The sequence below is a fragment of the Phyllobates terribilis genome, unplaced genomic scaffold (genome assembly GCF_046119375.1).
Source record: "Phyllobates terribilis strain yellow unplaced genomic scaffold, ASM4611937v1 Scaffold_4__5_contigs__length_816908805, whole genome shotgun sequence".
In the NCBI taxonomy this organism is placed as follows: domain Eukaryota; kingdom Metazoa; phylum Chordata; class Amphibia; order Anura; family Dendrobatidae; genus Phyllobates; species Phyllobates terribilis.
The window spans coordinates 53,110,137-53,125,060 of NW_027362764.1; the positions used below are offsets into that span (position 1 = coordinate 53,110,137).

Genomic DNA, 14,924 nt, shown 5'->3' on the forward strand with positions numbered 1-14,924 from the left:
AGCCTGTGCAAAACATGATTTGTGCAAAGTCTGCAAAAAGCTGCAAAGCCTTCCCGGCTGAAATGAGCGCAATTGTCTTCTTTTGTGAAGATGAAGCCACCGTAGCAGGATCTCATAGGGTTCCATATTCTCCCCACATCCGGCCGGCGCCGAGCCCTCACCACATCATGAAATCTCATGACATTAAACAGTTGCTGCTGGGGCAATCAATGGGGAACCTTGTGCTCTGCTTAATATTTAGGGATCCTTCCAACAGTCCCTTTAAGTCATCCCCCACCCAGCTCACATCTAAGATATTCAGACCCCGGCCGGATTATTTAGAGCAGAGAGCGGAGCCGCCCTACAACAAGAAAACATCAGTACCTGACTTTTCCTTTGGTGTTTCGGAGAACAGTGGCTGCAAAATTTTGGGTGACACCAACCAGACTAATTCCATCTACTTCTAAGATTTGATCGTTGACAACAATCCTGGAAATGTAGAAAAATAGACATAATTAAGCATGGTAAAAACAAAAAAAAAAGTAAATGTTCATTTTTAAACACCCTGATAACACTGCGTATGCCTGCGAGTGTCACAGGGGGATAAAGCTACTGAAAACTTTAATACCCTAAATTCAATATTAAACCAGTAAGCTTACAGGCTCCCCCTAGTGGCGACTGCAGGCGGACAACATTTTAACATTTATATTTATGACTATAAGGTGGTCAGAGCTGATACAGAGCTCCAAATCCTCTGCAAAGAGGACCTGTCTCCTGCCATAAATATGATTTTTTTGTCACCTGGTGTAAATGCCGCTGTTATCCTGAATCCGGCGACGTTTTCCTTTTGTTTATACGCCTCTCCGTCCCTGAGATATGGCCCCCTCTTCTCTGTATGTAACTGCAGTATATTTTGCCAACTGGGCGTGGGCTCCTCCAAATAGATGTCCACAGAGAAGAGCTGAGGACCACACCCATTTGTCTTAAAAGGCTAGATTTACATACAGAGAAGAAGGGGCCATATCTAAGGGACAGACAGGAGCAGGAACAAAATAAAAACGTCGCCGGATTCAGGAGAACAGCGGCATTTACACCAGATATGTCATTTTGTTCTATTTTGGTCCTTTTTTAAAGGGGTTGTTCATGATCTTCCAAAGACGGGGCAAAGACTAGTAATGCTTTAAATATTACAATAAGCATTACTTCCTTCCTGAATTGTTTGGTAGTGCGAGGCCACATCTCTGCAGCTCCCCTGCAGTCTTTGGGACCACTGCAGCCAATCACAGCCTTCGGCGTTCTCATTTTGTTTGAGGCCAGTTATTGGCTACAGTGGTCCCAAAGACTGCTGGGGAGCTGCAGAGATGTGGCCCCATGGACTATCAATTCAAACCAGCATATCCAGAGACAAATGACCACTTCACATGGACTCTGTATCACGAGAGCATCGGGGGCTCCACAATCGATCATCCCGGCTCGCCAGGAATAGATATTTCACCACTGGATCATCATGGAAGGACTCAAACTACTAGTTCACCATTTGGAGCCTAGGTGATACCTTAAGTACATGCATAAGTAGTGGGGAATGCACCAGCAGGCACCAAATACCCAGGGACTATACCAGCAGGGACCATACCAGCAGGGACCATACCAGCAGGGACTATACCAACAGGGACTATACCAGCAGAGACTATACCAGCAGAGACTATACCAGTAGGGACTATACCAGCAGGGACTATACCAGCAGGGACCATACCAGCAGGGACCATACCAGCAGGGACTATACCAGTAGGGACTATACCAGCAGGGACTATACCAGCAGGGACCAAATACCCAGGGACCTTAACAGCAGGGACCATAACAGCAGAGACCATACCAGCAGGGACCATACCAGCAGGGACTATACCAGCAGAGACCATACCAGCAGGGACTATACCAGCAGGGACCATACCAGCAGGGACTATACCAGCAGGGACCAAATACCCAGGGACTATACCAGCAGAGACCATACCAGCAGGGACTATACCAGCAGGGACTATACCAGCAGAGACCATACCAGCAGGGACTATACCAGCAGGGACCAAATACCCAGGGACTATACCAGCAGAGACCATACCAGCAGAGACCATACCAGCAGGGACCATACCAGCAGGGACTATACCAGCAGAGACTATACCAGCAGGGACCATAACAGCAGAGACCATACCAGCAGGGACCATAACAGCAGAGACCATACTAGCAGGGACTATACCAGCAGGGACTATACCAGCAGAGAACATACCAGTAGGGATTATACCAGCAGGGACTATACCAGCAGAGACCATACCAGCAGGGACTATACCAGCAGGGACCAAATACCCAGGGTCTATACCAGCAGGGACTATACCAGCAGAGACCATACCAGCAGAGACCATACCAGCAGGGACTATACCAGCAGGGACTATACCAGCCAGAGTCTATACCAGCAGAGACTATACCAGCAGAGACCATACCAGCAGGGACCATACCAGCAGGGACCATACCAGCAGGGACCATAACAGCAGAGACCATACTAGCAGGGACTATACCAGCAGGGACTATACCAGCAGAGACCATACCAGCAGAGACCATACCAGCAGGGCCTATACCAGCAGGGACTATACCAGCAGAGACTATACCAGCAGGGACCATAACAGCAGAGACCATACCAGCAGGGACCATAACAGCAGAGACCATACTAGCAGGGACTATACCAGCAGGGACAATACCAGCAGAGTCTATACCAGCAGAGTCTATACCAGCAGAGACTATACCAGCAGAGACCATACCAGCAGGGACCATACCAGCAGGGACCATACCAGCAGGGACTATACCAGCAGGGACTATACCAGCAGAGAGCATACCAGAAGAGACCATAACAGCAGAGACCATACCGGCAGGGACTATACCCCCAGGGACCATACGCAGAGACTATACCGTTAGAGACCATACCAACAGGGACTATACAGGCAGAGACCATACCGGCAGAGACCATACCCCCAGGGACCATACCAGCAGGGACTATATCATCAGCTGATATAGTCTCTGATGGTATAGTCCCTGCTGGTATAGTCTCTGATGGCATAGTCTGTAATGGTATAGTCTCTAATGGTATAGTCCCTGCTGTTATGGTCTCAAATGGTATAGTTCCTGTTGGTATGATCCCTGCTGGTGCGGTACCTGCTGGTATAGTTTCTGATGGTATGGTCCCTGCTGGTATAGTCCCTGGTGATATAGTCATTACCAGCAGGGACCATACCAGCAGGGACCATACCACCAGGGACTATACCATCAGAGACCCTACCATTAGAAACTAACCTAGCAGGGACCATACCACCAGGGACTATACAACCAGGGACAGAGTCATCTGGAATTATTGGCAACTAATCACCAGTAAGAGTAAGACCAGGGATGGGTAAAAGAAGAGAGCAAGACTTCAGTTACTGGTGACCAGCGCTCAATGCCAAGCTGGAGCTGCTAAGGGAAGTGAGAATTTATGGGCAAAATTGGCAACTATGTAACTAAGTAAGAACAATATCAAAATCTTATTTCACCCTCTTGTTTCAGAGCGGGTACGCTGCCATTATTTACACTGTAGGAGAAATGGTTCCTCTTTAAATTTCAGCTTTTGGGATCGGCGGACCTCACGTCCTCACAGATCACATGTTCTGGTTCTGTCAGTTGTATCACAAAGACTCATCAGGCAGATCCATGACTCAGGCTGCTCCCATCAGCCCGGCGATGTGAAATAACTACCCGCAGACCCCCAATTATCTGGTGAAACAGCTGTATGTGCGCTAATTATGGCGCTCGCTGAAAGAAATGCCGCCCTGCACACTCCCTCGCAGGCTTTCTAATTACTACCATAAGAATCTTTTTTGGCTAATTTTTCCATCACGGCAAAAATTATCCTGTAACAATATACAATAAATACAATAATAATCGATAAGGAGCTAAACTTAAAGGGATTGATGGGACTTTTTAAAGGGAACTCGTCAGGGCGATTTTACTACTGATCCTAGTAGTACGGCATTATAGGTCATAGAAGAACAATAAAAATAATGCTGGTCTTGTAGTAATCCGATGTGCCGATGCTGAGAAATCAAGCTTTTCATCCACATCTCCTTTAAAACCCTGCCAGCGTCTGCCACAAGGGGGAGCAATCACTAGAAGCCATAAGTATGCATATGTGTGCAGTGAGCTCCCTCTAGTGGTGGCTTCAGGTAGCCTGAGTGTTATCACTGGATTCAGTTGTACTAAGTGTGATGGCACGCGGAGGCACACAGGTTCCTGTCCTACATCTACACATAGCTATGAAGCCCCAACAATTTCCGAAATCCCTATAAAACACTTTCCAACTGCAATAACAGGAAGAAAATAAGACATCTCCCAAAGATTGTCAGATTCAATCCATGAGGCGACGATGATTTTGACCTTTAAAGGTTATCGTGATGCAGAATATCACACTGTGAATATTTTCTCCCATAAATACAGGATTGATGTCTCCATCATGAAAACATCAGATCCTTTTTAGCTTTATTATTTAGTCTTATTTTGACAACATTAAAAAAGAAAAATGTTGCAGGGTGGCTACACTTATAACATGAAGATATTTATTGCACAAATTGGTGCCCACCAGCCATGACAAGGCGACCTCTCTTTAATGGGACCCTAAACCTTTTCAAATATACCTCTCCCGGGCAAAAGGCTTCAATCACACATCTGTGTTTCGCGTGCTAGTGCTGCCCATATGCCCATATTTTTTCTCAGACAGCACATGGTCCCATAGAGTTTCATGGATCCTTATACACATCAGTCTCCGGTCCGCGAGACTCGGAGCATGTCCTATTTTAAATTTGCCTCCACAGACTTTAATGTTCGAGTCTGATCCACAAAGCAGAAGATAATTATCATTTGCTTTATGGATCAGACTCGGACATTAAATTCTATGGAGACCAGTATAAAAAAGGATGCGTGCAACGCGGAAGATGGACTTCATACTGCAGAACCATATCCGAGTTTCATCCGTTTTTAGGATGACAACTGCCTGTTTCTCTTGGATGGTAACACACAGGTGTGTGAATGTAGCCAAAAGTCTACAAATGTAAAAAATCTATCAATCTATCATCTATCTATCCATCCATTCACCTGTCAATCCATCTACCTATCTATTCATCCATCTATCTATTCATCTCCCCATCCATCCAATCATCCATCTATTGTAACTCTGAAATGAGTGACAGGTTGCTCGGGCGACCTGCAGCAATATTTATCTCCTTTGGATTGCGATCTTGGGGTCACAAGCTCACTGTTCTGACCATCCACATACTCGAGGCTCTTTCTTTCTTTCTAGTCCAGTGCTACAAATTTTCAGTGATGTAAAAGAAAAAAAGATTTGGAAATGGGGCGCTATCTGAAGGCTACCATCACAACCAGCGCTGCAGTACTCCATTTTCTAGCACCTATATCCTCTCCCATCCATGTCTAGCGTCTGCATGTAGAATCCATACATCACAGCGGTATAACATTGCCGCCTTCTGGCTCGTACCTGCCGTCTCTTTGGGCAGCTCCTCCTTCCGTAACAGTTTTGACAAATATCCCAAGTTTTTCCAGCCCGGTGTCCGCTCCGACCCCCATACCAATGATGCTGACGCCGAGGCCTTCTTCATCTGTAAGAGAAGATCAGACGGTTAAGGAGAGAGTGGAACTACAGAGCTCAGCTACACCATTAGTCCGACTTCTAAATGTATCACAATGTCTTCCTGGCGATGGCCACCAGATGGCGACTTACATAATACAATAGTTACATAGGTCTGCTGGGAAACCTCGGCTCCTGGCATCATGTGGATGAGACACAGACCCCTACCCAACATTGCTCAGACCAAGTACCCCCTGTATATAATATATTATACCAGCAGTTATGGCTGATCACTTCCAGTTTCATTTCATTGGACATCCCCCAGCAGAACCTCATTGGTTGCAGAAATGTTTATGTTGCTTCCGGCATCCAATCAGATGCTGTGAGATCTCGATTCTAGACCGTTGTTTGGACCTGGGCTAACAGTGAACTTACTGATTTACTAAAACGGATTACAGCACGGGTCCAGTCCCCAAGCCCGGGAGCCTTAGGGATCGGGCAGAGCAGGAGCGGGCAGAGCAGGATCGGGCAGAGCAGGAATGGGGAAAGCAGGAGTGGGCAGAGCAGGATTGGGAAGAGCAGAAGTGGGCAGAGCAGGAGTGGGCAGAGCAGGAGTGGGCAGAGCAGGATTGGGAAGAGCAGAAGTGGGCAGAGCAGGAGTGGGCAGAGCAGGAGTGGGCAGAGCAGGATTGGGAAGAGCAGAAGTGGGCAGAGCAGGAGTGGGCAGAGCAGGAGTGGGCAGAGCAGGAGTGGGCAGAGCAGAAATGGGCAATGCAGGAGTTGGCAGAGCAGGAATGGGCAAAGCAGGAGTGGGCAAAGCAGGAGTGGGCAGAGCAGGAGTCGGCAGAGCAGGAATGGGCAAAGCAGAAGTGGGCAGAGCAGGAGTGGGCAGAGCAGGATCGGGCAGAGCAGAAATGGGCAATGCAGGAGTTGGCAGAGCAGGAATGGGCAAAGCAGGAGTGGGCAAAGCAGGAGTGGGCAAAGCAGGAGTGGGCAGAGCAAGATTGGGAAGAGCAGGAGTGGGCAGAGCAGGATCGGGAAGAGAAGGAGTGGGCAGAGCAGGATCGGGCAGAGCAGGAATGGGTAAAGCAGGAGTGGGCAGAGCAAGATTGAGAAGAGCAGGAGTGGGCAGAGCAGGAGTGGGCAGAGCAGGAGTGGGCAGAGCAGGATCGGGAAGAGCAGGAGTTGGCACAAGCAGGATCAGGAAGAGCAGGATTGGGCAGAGCAGGATTGGGCAGAGCAGGATTGGGCAGAGCAGGAGTTGGCACAAGCAGGATCAGGAAGAGCAGGAGTGGGACGAGCAGGATCGGGCAGAGCAGGAGTGGGCAGAGCAGGAGTGGGCAGAGCAGGAGTGGGCAGCTCTGCTTTCATGGGGGCAGTTTGAGGGGCTATATTACTAAGAGGCACTCTTAGTTAATTTCTCTATGAGGGGAACATTACTACTATTAGGGGAGGTCTGGGGGACTATAATTACTATTGGGGGCACTATTATTAATGCAGCACTATTACTATTCGGGGGCATACAATTGCAATAGCGGCTCTCTAGGGGAATATTGTTACAATTATGGGCTCCATGGGAGCATTATTACTATTAGGGGCATTCTGGGGGGGGCACTTTAGGGGGAATACTAATACTATTAAGGGCACGCTTACCAATATGGGCAATGTGGGGGAGCATTTTTTACTGTTTGGGGCACTGTAGGGGAGCAGTTTTAATAATAGTGCCAATCTGGAGAAGAACTATTACCAGTGGTGTAACTTTGGGGGACACAATATTACTGTGGGGCACTCTTGGACAGTAACTTTGGGGCTTTATGAGGCACTCACAGTGAGCATATTTACGAGGGAGCACTATAGACTGGCACTAATAATGTGGTATTCTGGGAAGTATAATTACTATTGGTGGCATTAATACTGTGGAGGATCTCCTGGGATGTATTATTACTATTATCAATCCTGCCACTCTGGAGGAGCATTATTACCATAGGGGTACAACGGCGAGCACTATTACCGCTGGGGGCATTCTGGGGGAGTATTATTACTATAGGGGTACAACGGGGGGGGGGGCACTATTACTGTAAGGAGAACTCTGAAAGAGCATTATTACTACGCAGGTACAACGGGGGAGAACTATTACTATTGGGGGAACTGTGGGGGAGCATTATTATTATGGAGGTACAACGGGGGAGCACTATTATTGTTGGGGGCACTATCGAGGAGCATTATTACTATAGGGGTACAATGAGGGAGCACTATTATTGTTGGGGGCACTCTGGAGGAGCATTACTACTATAGGGGTACAACGGGGGAGCACTATTACTGTTGGGGGAACTATCGAGGAGCATTATTACTATAGGGGTACAATGGGAGAGCACTATTACTGTTTGGGGCACTATCAAGGAGCATTATTACTATAGGGGTACAATGGGGGAGCACTATTACTGTTGGGAGCACTATCGAGGAGCATTATTACTATGGAGGTACAACGGGGGAGCACTATTACTGTTGGGGGAACTATCGAGGAGCATTATTACTATAGGGGTACAATGGGGGAGCACTATTACTGTTGGGAGCACTATCGAGGAGCATTATTACTATGGGGGAACAATGGGGGAGCACTATTACTGTTGGGGGCACTATCAAGGAGGATTATTACTATAGGGGTACAATGGGGGAGCACTATTATTGTTGGGAGCACTATCGAGGAGCATTATTACTATAGGGGTACAATGGGGGAGCACTATTATTGTTGGGAGCACTATCGAGGAGCATTATTACTATAGGGGTACAATGGGAGAGCACTATTACTGTTGGGGGAACGATCGAGGAGCATTATTACTATGGAGATACAACGGGGGAGCACTATTACTGTTGGGGGCACTATCGAGGAGCATTATTACTATAGGGGTACAACGGGTGAGCACTATTACTGTTGAGGCACTCTGGAGGAGCATTACTACTAAAGGGGTACAACGGGGGAGCACTATTACTGTTGGGGGAACTATCGAGGAGCATTATTACTATAGGGGTACAATGGGAGAGCACTATTACTGTTTGGGGCACTATCAAGGAGCATTATTACTATAGGGGTACAATGGGGGAGCACTATTACTGTTGGGAGCACTATCGAGGAGCATTATTACTATGGGGGAACAATGAGGGAGCACTATTACTGTTGAGGCACTCTGGAGGAGCATTACTACTAAAGGGGTACAACGGGGGAGCACTATTACTGTTGGGGGAACTATCGAGGAGCATTATTACTATAGGGGTACAATGGGAGAGCACTATTACTGTTTGGGGCACTATCAAGGAGCATTATTACTATAGGGGTACAATGGGGGAGCACTATTACTGTTGGGAGCACTATCAAGGAGCATTATTACTATAGGGGTACAACGGGTGAGCACTATTACTGTTGAGGCACTCTGGAGGAGCATTACTACTAAAGGGGTACAACGGGGGAGCACTATTACTGTTGGGGGAACTATCGAGGAGCATTATTACTATAGGGGTACAATGGGAGAGCACTATTACTGTTGGGGGCACTATCAAGGAAGATTATTACTATAGGGGTACAATGGGGGAGTACTATTATTGTTGGGAGCACTATCGAGGAGCATTATTACTATAGGGGTACAATGGGGGAGCACTATTTCTGTTGGGAGCACTATCGAGGAGCATTATTACTATGGGGGAACAATGGGGGAGCACTATTACTGTTGGGGGCACTATCAAGGAGGATTATTACTATAGGGGTACAATGGGGGAGCACTATTATTGTTGGGAGCACTATCGAGGAGCATTATTACTATAGGGGTACAATGGGGGAGCACTATTATTGTTGGGAGCACTATCGAGGAGCATTATTACTATAGGGGTACAATGGGAGAGCACTATTACTGTTGGGGGAACGATCGAGGAGCATTATTACTATGGAGATACAACGGGGGAGCACTATTACTGTTGGGGGCACTATCGAGGAGCATTATTACTATAGGGGTACAACGGGTGAGCACTATTACTGTTGAGGCACTCTGGAGGAGCATTACTACTAAAGGGGTACAACGGGGGAGCACTATTACTGTTGGGGGAACTATCGAGGAGCATTATTACTATAGGGGTACAATGGGAGAGCACTATTACTGTTTGGGGCACTATCAAGGAGCATTATTACTATAGGGGTACAATGGGGGAGCACTATTACTGTTGGGGGAACTATCGAGGAGCATTATTACTATGGAGATACAACGGGGGTGCACTATTACTGTTGGGGGCACTATCGAGGAGCATTATTACTATAGGGGTACAACGGGTGAGCACTATTACTGTTGAGGCACTCTGGGGGAGCATTATTATTGTTGGGGGAACTCTGGGGGAGCATGGGTCACTATTATTAATTTAAAGAATAATTTTGAAAGTGAAAAATTACTATAGATGACCCTTTCAGGGACATTACTACCCTAACAATATAAATTTATGGGACACACACATTTTCTGCAGCAATTAATTGAAATTAAAAGGCGATGTCCATCCAGGGACATGTGCCACGGGGCCAGTGTATCAGAGTATATGACTGGCATGTAAAATGTGTCTTTGGCATGGGGTTAAGGCATTGCCTAGGGCTTGTGCCCCTGATTTCTTAAGAGCCAAGCAATGCCTGTTAGATGATAGTCAAGGTCATATAGAAGACCAAGCTGTGACATGCAGTGCAGTGCAGTCCAGCAGAGGGCGCTGAGATGCCTTCTTTAACCACAGGTAATCTGCAGTTGGCCACCTTTCCGGCTCGCAGGGTAGCGGTGATGTACGAGAGCTGAAGCGAAGATCACTAGTCTGGCAAATCCTCGACTTGATGAAGCGTGCAATCAATGTATTCACACCTGAGGCCGCCGGGCAGATGAGCAGATGAAGGTCACAGAGAGAAGTGACTGCAGGATGCGCTGCTCTCCGCCGAAGTGACGCCATCACCTGCTGTACGACGTTCTCGTCAAGTACTTGTGTAATGAAGCGTCACATCAAACACCGAGAGCGACACTAGGACTGCGACTGCTGCTACAATGCGAGGACTGCGACCGCTGCTACAACGCGAGGACTGCGACCGCTGCTACAATGCGAGGACTGCGACCACTGCTACAACGCGAGGACTGTGACCGCTGCTACACTGCGAGTACGGCAACTGCTGCTACAATGCGAGGACTGCGACTGCTGCAACAACGCGAGGACTGCGACCGCTGCTACAACGCGAGGACTGCGACCACTGCTACAACGCGAGGACTGTGACCGCTGCTACACTGCGAGTACGGCAACTGCTGCTACAATGCGAGGACTGCAACCGCAGCTACAACGCGAGGACTGCAACCGCTGCTACAACGCGAGGACTGCGACCGCTGCTACAACGCGAGGACTGCAACCACTGCTACAATGCGAAGACTGCAACCGCTGCTACAATGCGAGGACTGCAACCGCTGCTACAACGCGAGGACTGTGACCGCTGCTACAACGTGAAGACTGCAACCGCTGCTACAACGCGAAGACTGCGACTGCTGCTACAACGCGAAGACTGCAACCGCTGCTACAACGCGAAGACTGCAACCTCTGCTACAATGCGAGGACTGCAACTGCTGCTACAACGCGAGGACTGCGACCGCTGCTACAAAAAGAAGACTGCGACCACTGCTACAACGCGAAGACTGTGACCGCTGCTACACTGCGAGGACCGCAACTGCTGCTACAACGCGAGGACTGCAACCGCAGCTACAACGCGAAGACTGCAACCGCTGCTACAATGCGAGGACTGCAACTGCTGCTACAACGCGAGGACTGCGACCGCTGCTACAACGCGAAGACTGCGTCCGCTGCTACAACGCGAAGACTGCGTCCGCTGCTACAACGCAAAGACTTCGACCACTGCTACAACGCGAAGACTGTGACCGCTGCTACACTGCGAGGACCGCAACTGCTGCTACAACGCGAGGACTGCAACCGCAGCTACAACGCGAAGACTGCAACCGCTGCTACAATGCGAGGACTGCAACTGCTGCTACAACGCGAGGACTACGACCGCTGCTACAACGCGAAGACTGCGTCCGCTGCTACAACGCGAAGACTGCGACTGCTGCTACAACGCGAAGACTGCAACCGCTGCTACAACGCGAAGACTGCAACCGCTGCTACAACGCGAAGACTGTGACCGCTGCTACAACGCGAAAACTGCAACCGCTGCTACAATGCGAGGACTGCAACTGCTGCTACAACGCGAGGACTGCGTCTGCTCCTACAACGCGAAGACTGCGACCGCTGCTACAAAGCGAAGACTGTGACCGCTGCTACACTGCGAGGACTGCAATTGCTGCTACAAAGAGAAGGCTGCGACCGCTGCTACACTGCAAGGGCTGTGACTGCTGCTACACTGCGAGGACCGCAATTGCTGCTACAACGAGAAGACTGCGACCGCTGCTACAATGCGAGGACTGCGACCGCTGTTACAACGAGAAGACTGTGACCGCCGCTACAATGCGAGGACTGCGACCGCTGCTACACTGCGAGGGCTGTGACTGCTGCTACAATGAGAAGACTGCGACCGCTGCTACAATGCGAGGGCTGTGACTGCTGCTACAATGCGAGGGCTGTGACTGCTGCTACAACGCGAGGATTGCGACCGCTGCTACACTGCGAGGACTGCAACCGCTGCTACACTGCGAGGACTGTGACCACTGCTACAACGCGAAGACTGCGACAGCTGCTACAACGCGACCGCTGCTACAATGCGAGGGCTGCGACCGCTGCTACAATGCGAGGGCTGTGATCGCTGCTACAATGCGAGGGCTGCGACCGCTGCTACAACGCGAGGACTGCAACCGCTGCTACACTGCGAGGACTGCAACCGCTGCTACACTGCGAGGACTGTGACCACTGCTACAACGAAAAGACTGCGACCGCTGCTACAACGCGAAGTCTGTGACCACTGCTACAACGCGAGGACTGTGACCGCTGTAACAACGCGAAGACTGCGACCGCTGCTACAACACGAGGACTGCAACTGCTGCTACAACGCGAACACTGTGACCGCTGCTACAACGCGAAGACTGTGACCGCTGCTACAACGTGAGGACTGCAACCGCTGCTACAATGCGAGGACTGCGACCGCTGCTACAATGCGAGACTCTGGAGAAATCACCACGGGCTCTTGAGAACTTGGTGCTTCAGGATTCACAAAGTTCTGCACCAGGTGACGCAATTGGGGCCGGAGATGGAAATCTTGACCTTGCGGAGGGTCCAACGCAGCCCTGAAACGCGTCGCCTGATGAAGAATCTCCCTCTGACTCTAAGGTGAAAACATCCTGAGATCTTATCTCATGGGGAATTGTGTCTCGCTGTCTTTACTTAAAAGAGGCTTCACACTCCGAGCACCGCTGAGCATCCATGTGTCTGCAGGGGAGGAGGGAGAACATCACTGCCACAGAGCTCTGGGAGCTGATGTCTCCTCTGCCATCAAAACGATCAGAGATGAAGTCCAACATGCCCGATCTTTCACTCCGTCACATCTGTCTGAATTTTAACATTCCCAATCCTTTTCTCACCCAACGTCTATCTGAAGAGCAACATACCCGATCCTTTTTCCTCCGACATTTGTCTGTAGTTCAACATGCCTGATCTTTCTATTCACTAACATCTGGCTGAAGTTCAACATGCCCGATCCGTCTCTCCCCTACAATCTATCGGGAGGAGTTGGGAGGCCACCACATAAAAAACAAAGTTGACTGGCCGCGCTGGTTAAAAGTTAAATGTCCATTTCCAATTTTTGGCAATTTATCAGGTTGCTGTATTTCGGTTTTATCTAGAACGTTCTACAATACACGGCTACTTGTGAAGATCAGAATGTGTATTTTTTTTTAAAGTCATGCAGGAGAGACATAATCTGTGTCTTCTCTGCATTTCCTACTTCTAATTCAGCGGTTATTCCACTTCAAAGTGGGGTTCACTAATTTTCTAAAATGGGCAAAATGTTCAGTTCTTGTAAAAACAAGCAACTCTGCAATGTACCTTTTATTAAAATTCCTCTATATTTTCAAAAAATGCTGCCTAGGTTACCAGCCACCGCTGCAGTCCATCAGAGGTGGCCAGTCTCCTATTAAAGGAACAGAACTTTGCTTGAGAGCTTGTAAGCGCAGCTTGGAGGCTGGCAGGATGATTGGATCTGACCAGCTTCAGGGCTTCTTTGCTTTACCAGCAGCTGCCTGACACTGGTTGCTCAGGTTGAGTTTACTAACCTCCACCTTCCCAAGCAGGCGGGCGACCCCCGATCTACAGGGGGCACTGTGCATTAGTCAAGGGTCACATCGTGGCTAATCCTGTTTGGATTTTCGGGCTGCCGGTGATTCTCACGAGCGGGGTTAATGAGTATCTGTTACACGGCTGCGATCCGATACCTGCGCGACACCTCTCATTATAACAAGCTGCTGCCGTTTCCCCAAGGAAACCTCCTATTAGATTTCAATTAGCGCAACGAAAACTTACCTTTCTCCAGATCCACCGGGAATAAATCTAACTTCTCCACGCGCTTCTCCAGCTCGTATTCTGCGGAAGCCGCGACTGGGTCCACCTCATCGTTGCGCCGGTCGTAGTCTTCATTGGAATACGTGTTAAACACCTGAAAAGAAATAACATGAGATGTTAGATACTACCTGTCTGAGATGTGCGGAAACTACAACTCCCAGCATGCACCGAGAGCCAAGGGCCCGGGGAGGGGGTCACACAATAGTGGGAGAGTCCGTCAGTCCGGAGGAAAAGTCATTAATTACAGATCAGACACTAATAGGGACGAATGATCCCGACAACAAGCGAGAGAGCGAGCGACTACAGAAGTATCCGTCATAAGAACGAAAGAAAGATAGTATCACACTATCCATCTGTATCTATCTATTATATAACTATTATCTATCATCTATCTTCTATTATCTATCTATTATCTATCTATTATCTATCATCTATTATCTATCTATCATCTATCTATATCTATCATCTATTATCTATCTATCTATATCTATCTATCATCTATCTATATCTATCTATCATCTATCTATTATCTATCTATCTATCTATCTATCATCTATCTATTATCTATCTATATCTATCTATCTATTATCTATCTATCATCTATTATCTATCTCTCTATCTATCTATCTATTATCTATCATCTATTATCTATCTCTCTATCTATTATCTATCATCTATCTATCTTTCTATCTATCATCTATCTATCATCTATCTATTATCTATCTATCTATATCTA

At 48.4% G+C, this 14,924-nt stretch overlaps 1 protein-coding gene across 3 annotated transcripts in view; it reads right to left on the bottom strand.

The window, feature by feature from the left end:
* The window catches only part of PPP1R9A (protein phosphatase 1 regulatory subunit 9A), a 290,332-nt gene that overhangs the window by 145,389 nt on the left and 130,019 nt on the right, over window positions 1-14,924 (bottom strand). For all 3 annotated transcript variants that reach the window (XM_073677330.1, XM_073677329.1, XM_073677331.1), the window contains exons 3-5: window positions 14,150-14,282; window positions 5,543-5,663; window positions 364-468 (exon numbers count right to left, since the gene is read on the bottom strand). In XM_073677330.1, the coding sequence (XP_073533431.1) occupies window positions 364-468; window positions 5,543-5,663; window positions 14,150-14,282 (359 nt within the window). The remainder of the gene's footprint in view (window positions 1-363; window positions 469-5,542; window positions 5,664-14,149; window positions 14,283-14,924) is intronic.